A 22,526-nucleotide genomic window follows, 5' to 3' on the forward strand; every position below is an offset into this window, starting at 1 on the left:
CATTCTGGACAGCGCCACCAACGAGCAAGCCTAAAAAAAATCCAGTATGGCACACTAACTAAATTTGGTATAGCGCGCACTAAGTGCAATAAGGAGTGAGTAACCAAAAATTAAGGCCTGGAACCAACCCAAGCTAAGATCAATCAACAAAAAACAAGAATTCAACAATGGTTTGCTGCAGCAACATCCAGCACAGAGCAATAGAACTCACCATCATCGTGAAGCACGATATTATATTGCGCAGGCGTTGGTTATTTCATTCGTTGACGAATCATTCATGGGGGTCGGCATAAAGAGGTACAATTTTCGGTCCCTACTTCGTGTGATTTTACCGGTAAACAACAAACAATATTGTTAGGGAATATATGTTACATTTTAACTTAGCCAAAAGTGGCCAAATTTCTGTTACTTATTTATATTTAACTCTTCTGCGTTTTAATTTAGCAGGCCCATAAAAAAAATCAATATCTGAGAAATAAGTAACTGATAACAATACATTATTAATCCAGTTCCAACAAAAAAACTCAATTCAGTCAGCCAAGTACTTTTTAAAGGTTTTTCGAGAAAAAAATTTCCTTTTTGAGACAATAAATTATTTTTTCATAAAAAGGATTTTTACAAGCATGTTTTTAAAAAGAACCTGTACTTAGAGATTTTAAGGACTTTTGTAAAGTATTTACAAAGAGTTTTGAAAAGGCTGAATACATTGAGAGCTAGCACAATTTGAATTTAGGAAAGAGGTGCTAGATAGCTGTATGTTAGAGGATGTTTGTTATGCCACAGACCCTATATTATACGAATTTATAGGGTCTGTGGTTATGCAGATTTTGATACTAATAATAAATTGGCCCATAAATTTGAAAATATTAGTAAAGACGTTGAAAGATATGGAGTTGATTGCAAAGACAGAATAGGGTCTACTGATTAAAAATGCATTCATGCCTGCAGCAAAGTGCAAATGGAGAATTCGAGCAGAGTGGACGCGTGGCGATGCGAAATATAGAAATATAGTAGGCCTAGTGTATGCAGGTGTGACAATAGGTAGAAATTTGTAAGATAGATTTACTGACGATCGAGCAGTGGTATGTGTAGTCGGACATTTATATGACAACATTATTTGTAAAGAAGAAAAAACGACGAAGATATCAAGAAGAGTGTTGCGCTTGGCTACTGGTGCTGGCCTTTTAATCCTAGAGTCTTGTGTTCAAATCCTGTAACAGCAGGATTTTTCAACTCCAATTCCATAAGCACCCTCTGATCCATTTAGCTCAAATTAAGCCTAGAGAGTGCATAAAACAAATGTAAAATAGGCATAACCGTTGATCGTACTTATTTTATTTTATTTAGCCTATATCCAACTATATAGAATATCTGTAGAGGTGCGAAATTTTAATTGAAAAGTCTACAAAACTTTGGTGAGTTGATCCACGTTGATTGATTAAACTAATTAGAAAATGCATAAGTAAATGTTAAATGAATCATCTAGACAAGCGTCTGTAAATCTATTTAAGCTATCCTCTGAATAGAAACCCTAGATCTTCATATATTTATGTGACGATCTTTCGGTCATTAGGAAAAATGTCCTTAGAACGAATATAAACATACATGTTTCGAATTATTTGAAAAAGAAAGCAACTCTCTGAGATCAGCGGTTGCTAAGATATGGACCTCTATTTTTTCATTCCTAATTTGCATATAATTTGATTATGAACAGTATGTGACCATGGTATATGGTTATAGATATTTATTAATCACGAATATGCCCTAATTAAAATAATTTCCTATAAACAATCGGCCATGATTTAGGCATTTTTATGCACATTTAAGTTGAATGGAGTCAGTAGATATGATCAAAACATGGATGACATCTTTTTTTGGTAGGTCCCCATTTTTCTTTTACGCCAGGTGGCGCAATCTGTCGCCAACCAAACGTTGGTTAGCGTTCATTTACGCCTGAATGACTTCAAAATCTAATATTTTACTTCAAAATGTACTAAAAACATATTATATTTGTTATCGAACACACAATTAATCATCAATTTAAATTTACAAAGAAAAACTAAGATACAACATCTTAAAGATGTGTTGTCCAAGGCTAAATAAAAAAAAAATCATACAAATATTTTTTGAAATTAACTTGCCCATTTTGAAGTAACATAAAAGTTCAACTTGAACATAGAAATTAGTGTTTTTAAAAAATGTCTACCCATCAGTTTACAGCGAAAAATGATAGAAACACTTCCAGAAGTGTTTTATCATTTTTATTATAATTTGTTGGTTTAAAAATCATGGTACACATTTTTTAAATTCAATAATTGTTATTGAATTTTTGTTATTCAAGTTAATAATTGTATGTTATTGCAAAATGGGAGTTTATTTCAAACTTAACATTAGCAAGGGACAATACGTCTTTAATAATTACGTTAGAAATTGGGATCAATGGCTTGTCAGCCCCTCCCCCCCCCCTCCCGGTCGGGGACCCCTCGGGAAAATCCTGGCGCCACCCCGGTGATAGTCATGCAACACTTCAATATTTGTGTTTTGTATTTGTTATTGCGTATACAGTACAAATTTAATTGTACATTTTTCCTGTACTATGGAAAGCGAAAATAAACCCTTTGACCCACGGCTTATTACTTATTTTGACACCATGACCATGCGTAATATTGACCTGGTGCACAGTTGTATATATACGAATCCTGTTTTCTAGCCATATCAGAGTTGACTGGTACTTGGTGTGGTACTAGGTTCATCGCATTTATGGCTTAGGGACCGCGGTGCTTCCTCCCTCCGTTTAGTCATGGATAGTAAACCCGGCGATCGTGGGTTCAATTCCCACACTCGCCAAGTTTTTTGTTTTGTTTTTGTTTTGTTTTGTTTTGTTTTGATTTTTTTGAGGTCGTGGGTTCGATCCCCACACGAGCCAGTTTTTTTTTTTTTTTTAGGTCGTGGGTTCGATCCCCACACGAGCCAGGTTTCCCCCCCCCTTTTTTTTAAATGTAATTGGCAGCATTTTTAGTGGTTGCTATCTGGCTAGATAAACTGGAGGTCGTGGGTTCGATTCCCACACGAACCAGAGGCGGAGCCCAGCTGGGGTCGAGGGGCGTGGCCCCAGGCGCTCCGACGATCTGAGCATTAGGGCCTAAAGCTGTTTTAAAACGATTTCAGGGAGGTGTTGACAATACCGGTGACATAAGCAAAAATATTTTTAGTTTCAATGTAATTGAGCACCCGAACTATGTTGACCTAAACATTTCACTGATAAATTTTTAGTAACGCGTCATTGAAATAAATATTCACGTAAATACTAAGTACTCTCTAATGACTCAATCATGATCGTTTATATATATTTTTAATAAAACCAATTTCTTTTAATTTTGAATACATTTTCCCCTGAATTCTTGTGTGAATAGACTTGTGTTAAATGCGTGACAAATTATGGATCACGCATGTGTTTCTGCAAAATATGTGTTTCATCTAAAATCACTTTGGAATGCGGGACCGTTCCGCACCATTTCAAAGTGTAATTTTTGTAGTATTTCAAATGAATATGTACCCACTGCTGTCTTCTAATTGGATTAAAATCTGGCCGAATTTTGGCCGATATCGAAAAAAAGTTTGGCCGAATTTGGCCGTGAGATGGCGTGTGTTTGGCCGTGAAGCCTGTCGATCGATTGGCAAACACAGATAAGTTTTTCCAGGCCGAAATTTACGATGTCTACCTGGAGAAGACTTGCTTGTACACTCTCAGAATTACGCCTTGATGTTGCTTTAGTTTGCGGCCAAAGTTTTAGGTAACTATTTATTGTGTTTCAAATTAAGGTGGATGGTATATAAATAAGACCGGACGAAATTCTCTAGGCTAGGCCTAGGCTAGCAAGAGTAGTAGTAGTACGGTAGTTAGGCCTCTCTGGCCTAGCTAGGTAGGCCCAGATAGGATAGCTAGGCAGGCCCTGGCTGGGTGTCTATAAAACGAAGACCCCTATTTTTTTCTCTTTCATTTTGACGATAATACGCCAGGCTCTCACAAAATCCAAATTACGAAATTTTTGGGCGTCGTTTGTGAAATTTTCAAGGGTCTTCGTTTTATAGACACCCATATAAATATGGATAATATGGGTGTCTACAAAACGAAGACCGAAGACCCAAAAACGAAGACCTGCAGTTATTTCTCAATTATCTTATTGAAAGTATTTCAAAATCATAAAACAACTGCCAAGTACCTATTTCATTATTTTATCGGAATGAAATGAGGAATATCAAGAAATACTTAAGGGTCTTCGTTTTATAGACACCCTATATGGGTGTCTACAAAACGAAGACCGAAGACCAGAAAAACGAAGACCCACATTTTTTTTCTTTCAATCGTGATGAAAATAATGTTTTTAAATCACTTCATGCTATGTATATATAGTATTCGTCTTCTTAGCACATTTGTGCCTGAATCTGAGTCAATTGAATGATTTACCCTTTATTCCAGTTCCAAAGCAGCAACCAATGTTGTACGTCCACAGCTGGGGTGCACAGCTGGAGGTGGCTGAGCGCATCTTGGCGCTCCTACGCTCTAAATGAAAGTAATGCTTGGCCTAGCGGTACGCGTATCTTGGGGGCCTACAAAAACCTTGAATATTTCATTCCATGTTAAAATAAACAGTAGGAATGTGGTATAGTGACGCATATGTGCAGCATCGGTCATTTGGTAGTGACACCAACATAGGATGGACGAGATAATTAAGGGTCTTCGTTTTATAGACACCCTGTATGGGTGTCTACAAAACGAAGACCGAAGACCCGAAAAACCAAGATCCACATTTTTTTTTTCTCCCAATCGTGATAAAATAAGAAATATGTACTTGGCAACTGTTTTATGATGATTTTGAAATACTTTCAATAAGATAATTGAGAAATAATTGGAGGTTTTCGTTTTTCGGGTCTTCGGTCTTCGTTTTGTAGACATCCATATAGGGTGTCTACAAGACGAAGACCCTTGAAAATTTCACAAACAGACGCCCCAAAAATTTCTTAATTTTGATTTTGTGACAGCCTGGCGTATTATCAAAATGAAAGAGAAAAAATAGGGGTCTTCGTTTTTTTGACACCCGGCGGGCCCTCTAAAAATCGCCCGGAGACGTCTGGATCGCCTGGATGGATGGACGTCAGGAAAGTTATAAATGGCTGTGATACGACCAGAGAAATCCTAGGCCTCAGATGACTGGAGATGGGCGGGGCTAGTAGGACCGTAGATATTCACTTGTTATTAAAGAAGACTGCAAATACCAAAATTGGTTAATTGATCAAAATATTCTTTAAATTAGGTTTTTCTGGTGAAAATTGCATTCTGATGCTATCCTAATGAAGTTGGTGTCAAATTAAAGGAAGCTAGAGGAAAATACAATACATTTTTAATGAAATCAATTGGTTGTAAAGTTATGACAATTTTAATATCGGAATATCACAGCCAAAGACATAGCAACACAGTGTTCTCCCCACGGCAATAAACTGTAACGGCCCTGTTACAGCTTCATTCAGAAAACAAGTTTACCGTTACAGATTCATTCAGAAACAAGTTTACCGTTACAGCTTAAATTTACCGATACACCTTGTATGACTCATAAATGTTCAGTTTATCAATTGTTTATACACAAGCTCTACATATACAACTTCAAAATACAAGGGAAATGCACTCTATCTTTCCGTAAGTTTGTGATTAACAAAGGATAAACTATAAGCCAGAAACCACAAGTCTGAGCTCTTGAACCTTGTTTATTTACAGCATAAACATAGGACCATGTGCTGTGCTAAGCCTACCTACTTCTCTAATCCCTACACTTTTAAATTTCATGTGACTACATCACTCTTTCTATTATTAAACCTTTTAAAACACAGTTTATTATTTGTGTTCCATGTATACTCATGATGACATAGGTTTTTTTGTGTTCTATTTCTAAATAAACATAAACAACTTCAGACATTCTCAAGCCTAGGCAGTGAAAGTTGGCCCTCATCCAAAAAAACAAACAATCACGCATCACTGGCACTAGGTGAAAGGTGGACCATGTGGCAAGATGTGTATAAGAGATTCTATGGGCTGCTGACTTGTCCTTGCCCATAACTCCTGGTTGCTGATCACATCTGGGTACAATATTCTTAATATTTTTCATAAGCAAGAGTTTATAATTGTCTGGATTCTTCTAGTTAAATCTAAGCTAACACTACCCATATTCTTATATCTATCACAATTTCTTTCACAGTCAAGAGCAGTGGTAGGGTAATTGCAATCAGGTGCAAAGCAGCCTTCCATCTCTTTGGACTTGGTAGAATACCTATATGAAAACAACAGAAATAAATATTAAACAGTTAATATTCTTACTCTAGGTCTAGGCATATAAACTCAGTTGTTAGTCGACTTCACAAATTTGACTGTTTTCGGGTTGAGAGTGCCACAATTCCCTAACGCAAACAAACAAACACCAGTAACAAGTGAATAAGTATTAACAACTTTATTTTCTTTGTCCTTCGATTGGCTGTCTAACTGTCTGTCAGGTGACTAAAAATAGAAATATTTAGTTACCATTATGAGATAATAACAACATAATGAAATATTAGAATAAAATCATTAAACAATACAATAATACAATTCTATTAAAACTACATAGAGATGTAGTCTAAAATACACAAGTAGTATCAACTATCAAACCACCATAAACACACTTGTTCAGTTCAAGTAGTGTTAAGTTATCAATCATAACATAACATGAATAATTTAGTACATGCGTTGCATAAATTATTTCTCAATGCATTATAACCAGCATAGTTTAATTGTGGATTAGAACACCAATTGAAATACAGTATAAGAATAACTGAATTTACCAGTAAAAAACAATTACATTTAACAATTCATAACAAGCAAATGCATAGCAATCTCAGCCCATACAATACTAAATACAATATAACCTTACGAAAACTATGGCGCAACAATGTCTGATCAGTATACAGACTTCATAATTATTAATACGATGTACCAAGTGTATCATCTTACACTGTAAACAAATGTATAATCATATAATAGACATTGGAATAGTAGACTGTAATTATCATAATTACGGTACAGTAAAATATATATATCATTCAATAGTGCTGCTACTAGTTAACAAACATGTTATCTTTAGCTAAAAATAGCACAACAACGTCTATAATAAGATGCCGGTCGCTTGAACAACAGGGCCAACTGGTAAGGTTTCAATAGGGAAATTGGAACAGCTTGTTCCAATTGAAACCAGTTGCCAATTGGTTACGGTTAAAACCAATTGGGCAACTGGAACCAACTGATTTCAATTTGATTTTGGTCCTAGGTTATTTACTATTTAGTTTGGATGTTTGGATATCACTAATTTCAAAATAGTTGTTAACATATATTTTGTTCAGTTGAATGAGGCAGTGCTAACAATATTCAAAAGGCCAAATAAAAAAAAAAGAGTTTGATTTTCTAGTTTCAGTTGTAAATTGATTTATCAGTATTAACAGTGTGTCCAAAAAGTATACCCACACCAGGTACAATGATGATAATGATGATGATGATGAAGGTCACAGGTGATGTATTCTAATATTACCTGAAAACTGCTTTTCAAGCTCTGCAATGACATGATCCACAAAGGGCACAGCATAGTTCACTCTGAAATAGGTCTCGATCCTGTGGTCGCATGCTCTTTCTTCACAGTTGCAGGACGTGGGCTCTGCATTTGGTCTGTGAGTTTGTCTTGCCGCAAGCCTGGGCATCTCCACTGACACATCAACCTTGAACAACAATATGCATTTAATTATTGCCAGTTATTGTCACTTCTTTGATCGTTCTTAACATTTTCATACAGCTTAGTTTTGGATTACTGGTATTTCTTAACTGATTAGGGCTTTAAATATGTTTAGGGGGCATAATACGATTGCCATTGTCAAACATCTGAGCAGGTCTTTCACTTGCTCTGATGTCTGATTTGGATAATAATTAAAGTAATTGCTGTCTTTCTTTCAGGCAACGACATGTAGTGCCATCTGATCAAGGTCACTCATTATTGTTTAATTGTCACATTACGGTTTTACCTTTATTTAATTGAATATTGTATTTATATCTGGAGTTGAATAACTATTGTCACATGCTGATTTTTATTACTTTTAAAAATTGAAAAGCATGTGAAACTGATACCATAATAATACCATTCCCATGTATAAAATGCAGTCTTTTGATTGTGATTGCTGAAGTTGAATAGAAGCATGCTATATATGAAGTATTCAGTTGCAAATCATCTATATTATTGAAAATGGTTAAAGAATTATCATTTGCATTAAAGATTGTAGACGCTTCTCCTTAAAGGAATATATAAACATACCCTCCGTGCCATCCTCTTTGCATGTTCAAACCACTTTTTGAACCTTGCTTCAATGTTTTCCCACAGATTCTTGTAGTAATTACATCATCAACCTGGAATAATGTAAAATTTATTTAAACAAGAGGATTGTAATGTAATTAATTATAGTTGAAAAGAAAGACACAATAAATAACAAAAAAGTGACAAAACAAATACTTAGTAGTCTTCACATAAACTTTTTTTCACTGAACTACTGTAGCAATATCTCATTTAATTTTGTGAGGGTTTATTTCTTATTTTTTTAATTAAACCAACAAGATTGACTAGATTGACTTTTTTTCTAGATCGTCAGAGAATGGACCATCAGAAAAATCAAGAAGCACTAGTAAGCCCTGGCACTGGCAATTTATATGATGCACTGTAATAATTCCGAATAGAAAAATAATGCTCTATACAAGGTATATTTACTAATGAACAAACATTTTGCTATATTGGTTCTAATTTGTTTGTCAATTTTACAACAATTTACACGGAACTATAAAATCATGATTCAAAGAAAAAGAATCTCATTTTAACACATGTATAATACTAAAACTATCCATTAACTTTAATGTACAATGGAACCTTATTATAAGGAGGTCCTAATTGGGATCATGAATATTACCGTGGTATATCAGGGTAAAAAGGAATAAAAAAAGTTGGGACCACCAAAATAAGAGGGTTCCGTTACAACCAACCGCATTATAACAAGGTTCCAAAGTATTCATTCTAAATCAAACGAAATGTTACCCTGTTGTAGGTGTCATAAACATCAAGAGCTCTCTTCTGCAAGGCCTTGCTAATCTCCGCTAGAGCACCAAGTTTTTGATACACCACTATGAACACGGTGATAAACTTGAAAGAGGCAATGCTATGGCACAATGAATTTGCATCAGTTCTGCTAGCAGCCGACCATGAGCCAGAGAAATCCTGAAGTTCATACTTGTCTGTATGCAGTCCATGGGCTATATGCTCCAGTGCTTCAACAATGAACACATACGAAGTGTAGAAATGTTTGTACGCTGCCTGGCGCTCTGCCCAATGAGTGCGACATAGATCGAGAAGGGGCTTCCTCTTACCAGGTGTACAGCATTTATTAATTATGCATTCAAGAAGTCTCTGCCTTTTGGGTGATCCATTGAAATAAAGACAAATAGCCTTCATCTGGTCAATGACGTGTTTCATCTCTGTGTCTTTGCATGAGTGGCTAATGACCAAGTTCAGTGCATGGCTACTACAGTGGGTATATGGTGCCTGATCCGCACCATGGTTTCTCACATAGCTTTGCGCTCCGCATCTGTCACTTGACATGTTAGCTGCACCATCAAAACATTGTGCTCTCATATCAGCAATGGGTATTTGTAGAGAACGTAATTTCTCTACAATGGCTCTTCCTACAATTTTGGTGAAAAATGAGTCTCTTGTTGGCGATGTACACTGCTAATCCTCCTAGTTTTAAACAGTGCCAGAACCATGCCTCTGTTACAATGAGCTGATTGTCAACAAGTGATGTATTGATTCAAGTTAGCCGATCCTTCTTGATACCCAGTGTTATTCAATTTTTTATGTTTTAGCCAGATCAGTCGTAGGTGTACATAAACCTACAGCAGGTATTTCGCACGATATCTTACCTGCCTCCAGTCGCCTGGGCCTGCAGTTCTGGTCTATAAATATCAGATAAATTCAGTTGTTGTTTCACACGTTCGACCAAATGTGATCATTGGCGTTTCCGGTTGTTCTAATGACGTCGATGGTAAAAACTTATAGTTTCCCTCATCAAGCCAAGGAAGCTGATCTAAATCAATATAAGTACTAGTGCAATCTAGCTCCTGTGTGTGGTCATCTGGCAATTTCTTGCGCTTACTACTACTTACTACTATTTACTACTGCTGTCATCGTTTGAAGCTGTGATCTTCAAGATCTGAGGACATTCATTTGTTTCAGCATACAGTTGACCAACATTGATATCGTCAGATAGTGTAATTGAATAATGTTAGTCAGTTTTGTTCTGGCCTCGAGGGAGAGAGCGCCCTCTATCCAGTGTGTTAACTCCTGAGTACACAAAATGGAATATGCGACCAATTTTCTTTCAAGTCAAAACAGAACAAAGATCTGCCACAGTTCACCATACTGTACTGCAACAGGTCAATGAGCAGTTTTTCTTTTCTTCAAGGTGTTGTTTCTTCTCTTCGGACAAGATCCGACTTCATTTGGCGTAAATTGATCACTACGTAAATAAAGCATTCGGGCCGTCGAATGGAGTATTTCTCGTTCTTTTAATGATTTTTCAAGCAATCCAAAGTTTTCTTGCACTTATAGACAATCTTGCTCTCGACTTACTAGACACAGACATGGTCTAGTAATCTGAAGACCCTTTCAACTAATGTTGTTGCCAACACATGACTTGATTTGTAGCTTTAAATCATCATTGAGACTATGGCTATGTTCACATACACGGCGAAAGACTGGCGTAGCTTACACCGGCGCTAAGCTAATCCACGGATTTAAATTCCAAAGTGTTCACACAGACGGCTTTCGCTATATTAACGCTAGCGTGTGTGTGTGTGTGTGAACATACCCTAGGATCGTGGAGGTGCTATGATCATCATCAAGTTGTCTTCAGCATATTAGAAGAATAACATCCAGATGTCAATAGACCTTCAACTTGATGGTCATCTTTCAGTTGAGGTAGTTAAATTCATTTAACACAGCACCATCTAAGTTAAATTCATGAACACCGTGTCTACTGTATAATCACAGTATTTCCACAAAAAAAAATTCTGCCGCTCCTCTAACCAGTAAAGCTGTGTTCATCTTCCATATTTTCCGCAGCAAGTTGGAATGGTGTGTTTAGTTCCAGGACAATTCTGATATTTTTCGCCTAGTTTCATCCATGAAACAGCAAACATATTTTCCAATGAGGCCTTCTTTGGTCTTGTCTTGTTTGCTACTGTACAAAATACCTCTGGTGTGGCTGTCAACGTACAGTCCATCATGCATCAGCTTATTGACAACAACGCTCATTTTACATTATTTATTAGTATTTTAAAATTAGCCACATTTGTTGCAGTTTTAGTACTAGACAGCAGATATTTTTATTTAGGTGTTGAAAGCTTGGTCTTGCTATCTACCGATACCACTCGCTGTAAATCATTTGTTGGCATCATCACTTTCCTTAAAAATCCAACTATGTGTGGTAGCAAAAACTGCACCAGCATTCTGATACAAAATAAGAAAGCGGCTACCCATCACAGGAGATAAGATGTCACTTACTTTGATGCCCTGATGTCTCGGGAACATTTCAATTTCTGATGGAAAAGCCAACTGCATTGTTGAAACAGTTTGCAAATACACTGATGAAACTTGCACTCCACTTACACTTCTGCGTCTAAATGGCATCAGCTGTTGTTCGGGCAAGTACACATCTTCCCATGGTGAAATTTCGCCAACTGCATGTGGCGGGTAATGATTAATTACCTAATAGTACCTTATAGTGCACATAAACACTATGTTGAGGACAATCATCCTGTCTTCCATGTCTACGCTGTACTGGGTTAGGCGATATCCCACCAGAAAGAAAGGCATCTTGAGCTTTCTGATCAGCAAAACTGTTCTCCAAAAGCATTTTTGGTTTCATCACTAAATACAGGGTATATGCAAGCACTGGCATACCCAGATACTAGAACACGTACTGCATGAAGAGATACATATATTTCGTGTATTTGTTTGTGGTAGTCCAGCTTCCGCTGAAGGAACCCATTACCATTTCTTCCTGTGTTCTCTCTTTTTATTGTTTTTTGGTCATTCTCGGATTTCAACCTGAAACAGAAAAAGCTGCAAGTTAGTTACAATTTTTTCTCAATCAAACCAATCAAAGTTCCAAAAGTGAAACATTGCTGCTGATCCGTTGTTAATTAAAGAGTGAGCTACTGTATGGTTTGGAATTCGTAAATAGAAAGTCTGTGTTATCTCATCCCCATCATGATTGGGGCTGAGGTCTGTATTTTTTTTTGCGGGTATGCCTGCATATTTTCCTTTTTTTTAGTTTGCAAATATACAGCAGGACACCCTAGGTGACTCTCCTTTTATCTGCCAAAAATAATAGTAAAATATGAAATAGTAACTTTTATTTACAGTATGTTTGTACAGTACAGACTGTATCATCTAAAATTCATCTTCTGATTATTGTGGTACTGCTTTCGAGTAGACTGCCGCCATGAGGCCAGTATAATGTTTTGAGCTTGGATTGGTAGTCTTTTTAAATCAAGGGACTCAAAGATAACCTACAAGAAATCAGATTTAATTTTTGTGAAAGTGGGTGTATATCATTGGAACCTTCCAATTTCAATGTGTTCTTTGTCTTTGGTAAGATAATAGGGTGATCAACCAACATATTTATTAACCTGGGAAACCATGGTTGAGTTAGCCACCTAAGTACAGTTCATAAATGCCAAGGTAGACTAATTTGCAGGCAGGAGATTTTGTTCTGAAAACCCCTGCCCTAGGGGATCCCGGGCATGCCCCACCCCCTCCCTCACCCCAGAAAAATCTTTTCCTAGATGCTTCATAATTTGAATGGTTGAGAGAAATCCAACCTACCACAACCATACAGTTCCTATATCAACCAGGGTGTGATACGCCACCATTTGTTTGTGTTCAAATGTGTAATGACAAGACCAATCCTATTTTATTTTTAAGCACCGTAATGATGGATATTTAGCGAGAGAGCTACAAAGTATACACATATTTTTTTTTATAGGCAATATTACATTTATGCATGAGATTTTGGACCAGCGCCGGGTCCAGCGGAGGGGAAGGACCCGCCGAACGCGAAGCCGACGAACCCTCGAGCGGTGGAGGAGAGTCATCCGGCGCCGCTACAACCCCTGACGCAGCCGGCAGCAAACTCTGAGATCGAGTGGCAGCCTGAGCTGCCCAATCCAGAGCCGCCGCAAACTTAGTCGGGGGCCAGCACGCACAAATCTCGCAAGGCTCAGCCTTGCTGCACGAGCGACACAACGGGCACTCCGAGTGCCGGTCGAGCTTAACACTCGGTTTGGGGCCCCCACAAAAAGACATAAAGACTTGCGAGCGGACATGGAAACCGATCGAGACTACAATAAAAAAGATATCTTGTCAACCATTAGTTGAAAATAAATCCAAGGCAAAAATAAATCCAAGGAGAACAGAATTGCTTGAAAAGTCCTGCTAGTTTTCAAAGGCTAGATCCGACTTCGAACAACGTCGAAAAGGGAATGAGGACATTTGTTAGGGAGACGGTTCGAACGTGGCGCCTTGGGTCGGACTGTTCCATTTTTTTTTTTCGAAGGGGTGTTTCGTTTGGGAACAATGGCAATTAGTCGGTTATCCAGGTAAGTATCTCACTCATAGACTACCAACATCACGATTGATTTGTGTAATTTTGGTCCTTAAGAGTGAGTCACAGCCTCATTTTTTTTAAAACTATTTTTTTATTCCTAGCCGCTTGTCTCCATTAGCAGTATTTGCCCTTAACTTTCTTTTCTGCATTTTTCCTTTTATGTTCTTTTAGCCATTTCTGAAGATCAGCAATATTCTGAAAGGAGAAGTCCAGTCTCTTTTGCATTTAGGTTTTTAGAAGTGTCAGCTTCAATTTGCGCTTTAATAACTTACACCTGATAGATCTTTGAAGGAGTTGTGTGAATAAGGGTGCTTGGAGTCTCTTCTTATTTCCATCTACCAAAAATGGGTATTTTACTGCATGTTGAATACCCTTTAAGCTGATGCACTTGTGACAGGGACAAGCACATGATATAGAACAAATACTTTTTCTTCAAGATCAGTTGTATTTTACAATTTCACTACATCATTGTCTATTCCAATATTGAAGCATTAATCGATAGGCCAATATCCGCAAGCAAATACTGTGTGATGACCCTCAATATATTTTAAAATCTTAACAAAAAAAAACAGTAACTCCTGTTACAGTTGGCATTCTTGCGCACAGCATCCTTGCCTTTACCTTCCTAAAATCTATCTATATCTTGAGTTTATCCATTTTGTGTCATTCTTTTCATTTTGGATCAAAAAAGGCATTTTCTTAGTACTTTCCTCCCATTCTTGGACCTGAACTTCACTGCTAGTAATAGCTTAGGTACATTCGCATCTTGCATCAGACCAAACCAATTGCTTTTCATACTTCTTGTTCATCGACCCTGGGCTTGGGTCTGTATGAAGAGCAGCGGCGGGTCCAGGAATTCGAAATATAGGGAGCCCAGGGAAGGACTTTCACAGATAGTCTACACCAAACTCAGCCCCACCATGTTTGGGGCTAAGGTAAGACGGCACCTCTAGATGGCCAGAAATGGCACTCTCCTCAGTCCTAAATTTGATTAATATTTTCATTTTTTTTCTCCTCGTTGGGCCACCTTGAATCTGCCACTGAAGTGTCATTGGGTGTGGATCATTACACTTCAACCAACTTCTACACGCATTACTTCTATAGTCTATACGGAGACACCCAAAGCATGCTCTCACTTGTTTCTGGAAGTCAATCTTGGCAACTCAGCGCATTGAATTAACTGCAGTGCTCCAATTCCATGCAACCATTCATTTCCAGTGTGTCCAAGAGGCTTTTAAATCGTCGTTCCTCATGATACATGTGATGGAGATCCTGTTAGCAACCAACCGTCGTTGCCGCTAGATTGATATTACTACAATTATGTTCGAATAGATACAAAATTTTGTATAAATTTTACTTTGAAATGAAAGATTTTAAACAAATTGGGAGATCATATGTAAAAATTATACAATTCTTAACACATTTTGAAAGCAAAAGACATATTTTCTGCCATTTGTCTTTTAACATGTAAATGTGCAGAGTGAGGTTTAATAATAATAATAATAATAATAAGATTTATTAAGCGCACATCTCCACTAAAGTGCTCAAGGCGCTTGTGAAAACCATGAAAAGCTTATCCTTTTAAACTAAAGGCTACCAGAAAAACGACCATAACCCACATCACTGCTTCCGTTTACCAGCAATTTGAGGTGCAAAGACCGGCTAGTACATGACTCACAGGGCGGATCTGTTCTGCAGCAACTGGAGACGGTGTAAAGAACTCTTCGGCAAGCCAATAAAAAGGTTTGAACTCCCTACATGCATATTTAAGTATCCAACTCACCTTTAATTTCAGTAACCTTTTCATGGTTTAGGGCCCAGTCCCCCTGCGTTTTCATGCAATTTGAGGCTTTTCTCTCAAGGGTTGACATTCTAAATGTGTCCAAATATTTGGACGCTTAAATTTTTTGTGAACAGCGACGGTTTTTTCTTTTTGTCAAGCAGATTTAGTTCTTGGATGGTCAAAGACTGAAATAAAAAAAACCAATTACAATTAATAGTAAAAGCCTTTAATTTAAATTTTTTCAGTCCCATTTAATTAATTTACAATGGGAAAGAGTCACATCTTCATCTTGTTCAGAAACCATTGGTGCAGGCGGTGACGGAGGACGAGGCACTTCATTCATTTCCAGTGATTTTCTTTCTTTATCTCTTATACTGTACAACAGTAAACATGGTTCACAACTAAAACTTGGTTTCCATGCAATTGCTGCACACTTTTGCTGACAGCTTTTGGTGATGCTTATTGGTCTGTTGAATCGGGGAGCCTTCCCGATTGCCTTGGGGACTGCTATGCAGTGCAACGATTGCCCTGAAAACGCTGTTCGATTTTATGGAAACCAGGCTTTACCAAAGGTTAAGTTTTTCTGCGGTTATACCATCTCCTCTTCACTCGACGCAGTGTTGCTTTATTTAAAGTGCTCCACAGTGAAACTCTCCATTACTAGATATTGTCTAAGCTCAACAAACTCCCTTGTGAGTATCTGTGTTTACACTGCATGGAGGAGTGACACTGCCTCGACAACTGGGGAAAGATCTTTTTTGTGTTAACAACTATGGCTTGAGTACCCTTTTTTTTATGGGTACCAGGGTTGTAGCTGTAGAAACCTAAGGGTGGGTGGTCATCATTTTATGGGTAGATAAGTGATAACATTGGTAAACTCTAACAAATGGACTTTAATGATGGGTAAGGGGGTTAATAAAGGTGCTGGATGGTCATGAAATTAGCTTTTGACTGGGTGAAAACATGGGTGGCGATAACTGTATTCCGTGGGTATGTTTGTATTATTTTAAAATAATTTTTAAAGAACTTAAAAATATTGTACTGAATTTTGAAATATAAAAAGACAGAAAATGTATTGTAACTGCCTGCCATTCGAGGCTAGGTGAATGGCCGAGAGGTTAAGGCAGGTGTGTCCCTGTCAACTATTATTATTATTATTATTATTATTATTATTATTATTATTATTATTATTATTATTATTGTTGTTAACTTTGTGTATGTTACAAAATCCATGCAAACACTTTCATATTTTTGTCTGTCAAAGTGATCAGACTTTGATAAATCAGAGCATACAGACATGATTTGTTTGCACATATTATGGAAAAACAAGTTATATATAATTCATGTAGTGGACAATAAAAAACAAAAAGCTTGTGTAAGAGTTGTGGGCAGCTGCAGAAGAGGACAATAAATGGCAACCTTTCACAAGAATACATGCAAGAGAAATAAAGCACAGCCCACAAATGTCAGGTGCCAGTGCCCAAGATATGAAATAAAATAGTGTAGAGAACATGAATGGACAAAACGGTGACTGGACATACAGAAGTGAAAGACATGACGAAACAGGACAAAGACAGGTATGTTGGTACACAGTAATTGTATAAAGTGAAACTGCCGAGAATTTGTGTTTTGATTATTGAAAACAGAATGATTTTTACACTTGACACAATAAAAAAAATGTATACCTTTATATTGCTGACTGCCATTCCGCAGTATTCTGCAATTTGCAAGTTTGGTGAAAACTTGTCAATGATATGAATATGCCACAAAGCAGAACATTGTTTTGGTAACCGCTACAATACAAATACTAGCAATTGATAGATTGATTGATTGGTTAAAATACAGTATATTGGACCCCAATGGAAATAAGCCATCTTTTTAATTATCCTGGTCTTAGATCTGGTTTGTTTTATTGTGCTTTATATGTATAGTTTGTTCATGTCTTTTCAAATAAGATAAAATAAAATCATATTGTTTATGTTAACCATAAAATATTTGTCAAAATTTAAAAGAAGCATGTTGCTGTCATGCAGTATTTGATCAAATATTGACCTGGTATTGTGATTATATGATTAGCATTATCTGTTGTATCAGATGACAACATTTAAAGGAAGCATACACTATTACCTTAGATAAAGTCTGATCCAATAGTGTATACCTGCCTTTTAAAGCAAACCAAACACTAAGGCCATGTGACTACTGTAATATCAGTATCTACTATTTTATTTCCAGAATATTTTGTAGTAGTTTAATTCTTTTGGTGTAAGCCCTCGTAGTTATCTTTGAACACAAAATTGGGCAGATTTTGGTGGAATCATAAGAATTGGAATTGTTTCTTGACAATATGTAGAGGATGGCCAATCAAAAGGCATTTTTCAGTACTGGATTTCTAATTTAAAACCAGTCCTTAATTTGTAAGTGTTCGTAAAAGTCAAATCATACATTGTGATTTTGCCCAAAGAAATGTTAGAATGTCAAAGTTGGGCATAAATTATGGAACAACCTGTACAGTACAAATTAAAAACATAAAAATACATCATTTCTTTTACAGGTGGAAAGAAATTAAGCCAGGTGTTTTTCGTAGTGTGTTAGCTGGTAGGGTCTGGACTCTTACACAAGCAGATGAGGGAACTTTACTCTACCAGGTTCACAAGCCACAAACATTGGACAAGAAAGTACTATTGAAAAAATGTAAGAGCAGTAAACATGTCGCGAAGAATCAAGAAGAGGTTTCGGATGAGGACATTCTTCGAGACTACTTTCAGTTAAACACATCCTTAGAAGAACTCTACGTTACTTGGAGCAAATCTGACAAACATTTTTCCCAGATTTCCTCTGGATTTGCTGGTGTTCGTACACTCCGTATCGATCCAACGGAAAACCTTTTTTCGTTTATTTGCTCATCAAATAACAATATCTCACGGATAACCGGCATGGTTAATGCTCTTTGTACACATTATGGAGACAGGCTGATGGAGGTGGACGGTGAAGTTTGGTACTCTTTCCCGACTGTAGCCAGCCTTAGCAAACGCAAAGTTGAGGCTCATTTGCGAGAACTTGGATTTGGTTACCGAGCAGGATATATCAGCAGTTCAGCAGATTTTATTATGCAAAATGGTGGCAGTGATTGGTTAGAATCTTTACGGAATGTGACATACACTGAAGCCAAGGCAGAGTTACTGAAACTCAAGGGCGTAGGCCCGAAGGTAAATTCAACAATATATATTTCACGAGGGGCTCTTACACTAAAACTGACTCAAATATTATGATTTTATTGTTATGCTTAAAGAAATCAATTTTTTATTGCTTATTATCAATTTTCATTGTTCACTACTAATTGATGCAGTATATTACTTATTACTGTACAATTATTACATATCTTAGTAGTATTAAAATATATTTCTTTACCTGTATTATGTTTATTAAATTGTTGTTTATCATTTCTAATTTTTGTTATTAGGATGTTTATTATTTGAATTATTATTTATGATTATCACATTTGTATTCATTTGCTGTAGGTTGCTGATTGTGTGTGTCTGTTCTCGTTGGACAAGACAGGAGCTATCCCTGTGGACACTCATGTGTGGCAGATATCCGCCCGGGACTACATGCCAAAGCTAAAGACTGCCAAGTCCTTGACAGCCACAATCTACAAAGAAATTGGTGACACTTATAGACAAATGTTTGGAGAATATGCTGGATGGGCCCATTCGGTAAATATTTGTTGTAATATCTCTCTCTTGATTAGTATGTTGAGATCTACATTTGGTTGAACTGAGGCTGTAGTCAGTGGGTTGTCATTGAATCATTGGATGTGGGTTGGGGGGGGGGGTTCCTGGTTTCTGTGTGCTGAACAGCAGTGCAATAAACAGTAAAAACAAGCAACCAATTCTGTTTCAAACCCAATATCTTTATGTTATCATCTCAATGCAAATAGAAAATAAATATATTCATAAACCAACTAAGTCACAATACATGACGTTTATGATGTAACATATAATGTTGATACTTAAAATATAGTACAGTACTTGAAAACTATGTATGCCAGAATTCATGTTGTAATGTATTATCTCAACTTTACATGATGTGCAACTTATTTTGTGTGTGAAGGGTCATTGTTACATTACAGTAGATACATAGTGTAAATAGAAACAATAGAGATATAAATCATGGTAAACAAAAAGTATTATTCTTTTTAATATTCAGGTACTTTTCAGTGCTGATCTTCGTAAATTCCAAGAACTTCAAGGCCAAAAGGTATAAATCAATTTATGTTGGAATTTATACCTTAAATATTATTGGTAATACACCACCTGTTGTATCATAACCTTCAATGTTGAACACAGAACATCATGTGATGAGGAATCATATGTAAATGCTGCCCTCTCTGTTAGTATCATGGGTACCTTGTGCACTGATTGTATGTTATTCCAGATAAAATCAATGATTAATTTATTTTCTGATATTTAATGAACACATTAATTCATTATAGTAAAATCTTTATTCACCAATAGATACAATCAATCAATGGATTTATAAAGCGCATAATATAGCAGTCTGTATGAGCCAATTAAAAAATGACCAATGAAAGTGAAGAAGCAAGCAAAGTGGGTGCGAGACCAGGTGCCGTATAGAGTACAACCTGTCCTTTGGGCCACTGCTATTAAAGGGATATTTCTCCATCAAATGAGAGAAACTACTCTTTTTATCACTACGGCCCTTCCCTATTAAGGGGAGAGACAATTTCTGAGTGTGCGAATAGTCATTTCAACACTTATTTAACCCATATTGAACCAGTGGCGTATCTAGCAGTAATTAAATGGGGGTGCTGGTGGGGGGCGCGACCAAAATATGAGGGGGCGTGGAATTTATTTTTGGTGGCCACGCCCACAGAAAAATATTGCTTCTTAGATTCCCGAATACACGTTAACCGTGACAGCATAAGCCTAGCCTAATTTTTTTTGCTTCAAAGTTTTCGAATGGGGGGCGCCTGTGGGGCGCAAGCTTTTTGTGGGAGGGCGTGCGCCCACGCCCCACCTTGGATACGCCACTGTATTTTTTTATCGTATCACAACAAATACAATAGACTCTCTCTCTCTCTTTTCTTGATTGGACATTTTTTTGGTCAAGAAGTTGTCTGCTTAATAAGGGTATTACTGTGACTCAAACATGCTATAATAAGGCTGTGTCAAAAAAGAAAGGAATATGCTTATTCAAATAATGCCAATATAATATTATTAAAACATTTTTTTTTCTTCACAGAAACATTCATTAGAGAAACCTGACCAAGCAATCAAGAAAGAAATCGATGAAAGTACAGAAACTCACAAACACTCTAAAAAACTCATGAGGAAATTAGTAACTGTCGAGAAAGCGGTCGTAAAAAAGATCAAAACCGAGATAGATTAACTCGAATATTTTTAGAGAAAATGTCAGATAATTTTAGGAAATTGCTATCCTCTAGGATAATCTTAATTCCTGAAGGAAATGGGGAAACAGGAAAGAAAGGAAGTCATTGAGGTTTAGACTAATGCAGGGTTTCTTGTAATTTCTTTTTGAGTTACTTGGCTGGAATGAGTGGCAGGATGTAGGTTTAAGATGCTTTCTTCCGAGCTTTCTTGACTCTGGTCAAGTATTGCCATTATTTCCTGATATTTCTCTTGTTCAATTGGAAAAAATCTTCATATTAGAATATAGGTTTATGATTATCTATATTTTTAAAAAGTGTGGAAAAAGAAACAATACATTGACTGTTCTTTTATTATAAACATAGAATTGCTCATTTAAAAAAAAATGAAATATTAACTTTTAATGAGACAATTGAAACAATTCAGTTTTTGTGATTTTATCTACTGATTTCCAGCCAATTGGTTTATTAATCTATACCATATGATCGATATTAGGTTATAAATATTTTCTACTTGACTTGCTTGTTTATTCAGTAACAATATTTCACATTCAAATCCAGGATGCATCATCAGGCCAACTATAGTGTTCTGTGGCTAAAGGTCGTTGACCATACATGGCCAGATGCGAAAATAAATTAAAAACCTGCCTACTACCAGCTTCTCAAATTATTATATTTATTATCTGATCACCAGCCAATTGATTTAATAATCTATACCCCAGGTGAGCTAAGTGTGGGGGCCCCCCCAACCTGGCCTGACCTGGCGGCAATTTTGTTGTGGCCAGCGAACAGAAATTGAAAACCTAGGTGTGCAACCTACCTAAAATCTTCTCATTTATGCTTGTATTCATATTCATATTATTATTATTATTATTATTATTATTATTAGTTGGCATGAGGTTATGTTTTTGCCTGTTTATTTATTTAGTCATTTATTTGTCTGTTGGCATATTTGTTGTGAACAGCTAACAGCCCATAGTTTGTGTCAGAAATTCATCAAACTTGGCCACAATGTTCCTTTACTTAAGATCTAGAACTAGAAAGGGTCAGGGTCAAAGGTCAAGGTCACAATGATCGAAAAATATGTATAACTGTTTGCCGTATTAGACTTGTGTGTGTGCTTATACAGGCTTGCCGGTAAAGTGTAAACAAACATATGACCGTTAATATATGTGAAAACAGTTTGGTGTAGTGGTTATAAGACCCCGGTTCAAATCCCATAGAGTCTACTTGTTCTTTTCTTTTTTTTTTTCTTTTTTTTTTTTTTCAATTTTTTTCTTTATGGGGACAATATGTGGGAAATATTTATACTGAGGAGAATTATGATGTAGGTGGAGGTATGCACTCTCTGAGTGCCCTCTAATTGTTATTATTGTTACACAATATTTATATCTTAAATTTTGTTTTGTCACATCATGGAGGTATTATACCTCCATGGTCACATCAGCTATTCTTTTTTATTCTAGGATAAACTTCTTTAGAAATTTAATGCATGGTAAATCAATATACTGTATTCCTAACTTTTATCTATTTCTGTAATGATAATTTTCGTTTAAA

At 36.5% G+C, this 22,526-nt stretch overlaps 1 protein-coding gene across 2 annotated transcripts; it reads left to right on the plus strand.

Moving 5' to 3' along the window:
• Positions 1-3,657: 3,657 nt before the first annotated feature.
• On the plus strand, positions 3,658-22,240 carry LOC117107814 (N-glycosylase/DNA lyase-like). 2 transcript variants are annotated; one of them, XM_033249607.1, is made up of 6 exons: positions 3,658-3,794; positions 16,912-17,139; positions 18,114-18,768; positions 19,081-19,275; positions 19,769-19,819; positions 20,825-22,240. In XM_033249607.1, exons 2-6 carry the CDS (start codon positions 17,078-17,080, stop codon positions 20,969-20,971), a joined length of 1,110 nt encoding a protein of 369 aa, XP_033105498.1. In that variant the 5' UTR covers positions 3,658-3,794; positions 16,912-17,077; the 3' UTR covers positions 20,972-22,240. The 2 variants fall into 2 exon arrangements, with proteins under 2 accessions (XP_033105498.1, XP_033105489.1); XM_033249598.1 differs by lacking the exon at positions 16,912-17,139 and having other exon boundaries at positions 3,664-3,794.
• The last annotated feature ends 286 nt before the right edge of the window (positions 22,241-22,526 follow it).

This window comes from Anneissia japonica, unplaced genomic scaffold, assembly GCF_011630105.1.
Source record: "Anneissia japonica isolate Jap-2015-1 unplaced genomic scaffold, ASM1163010v1 scaffold288091_len1417266_cov198, whole genome shotgun sequence".
NCBI classification, from domain to species: domain Eukaryota; kingdom Metazoa; phylum Echinodermata; class Crinoidea; order Comatulida; family Comatulidae; genus Anneissia; species Anneissia japonica.

What these genes read in the sequence shown, in the direction of transcription:
- LOC117107814 (XM_033249598.1), top strand. Translation starts at nt 3,715, where the DNA reads ATGTCTACCTGGAGAAGACTTGCTTGTACACTCTCAGAATTACGCCTT. An exon ending in GTTTGCGGCCAAAGTTTTAG is followed by an intron (nt 3,795 to 18,113) that starts GTAACTATTTAT and finishes TTTCTTTTACAG; the next exon opens with GTGGAAAGAAATTAAGCCAG. An exon ending in AAGAACTTCAAGGCCAAAAG is followed by an intron (nt 19,820 to 20,824) that starts GTATAAATCAAT and finishes TTTTCTTCACAG; the next exon opens with AAACATTCATTAGAGAAACC.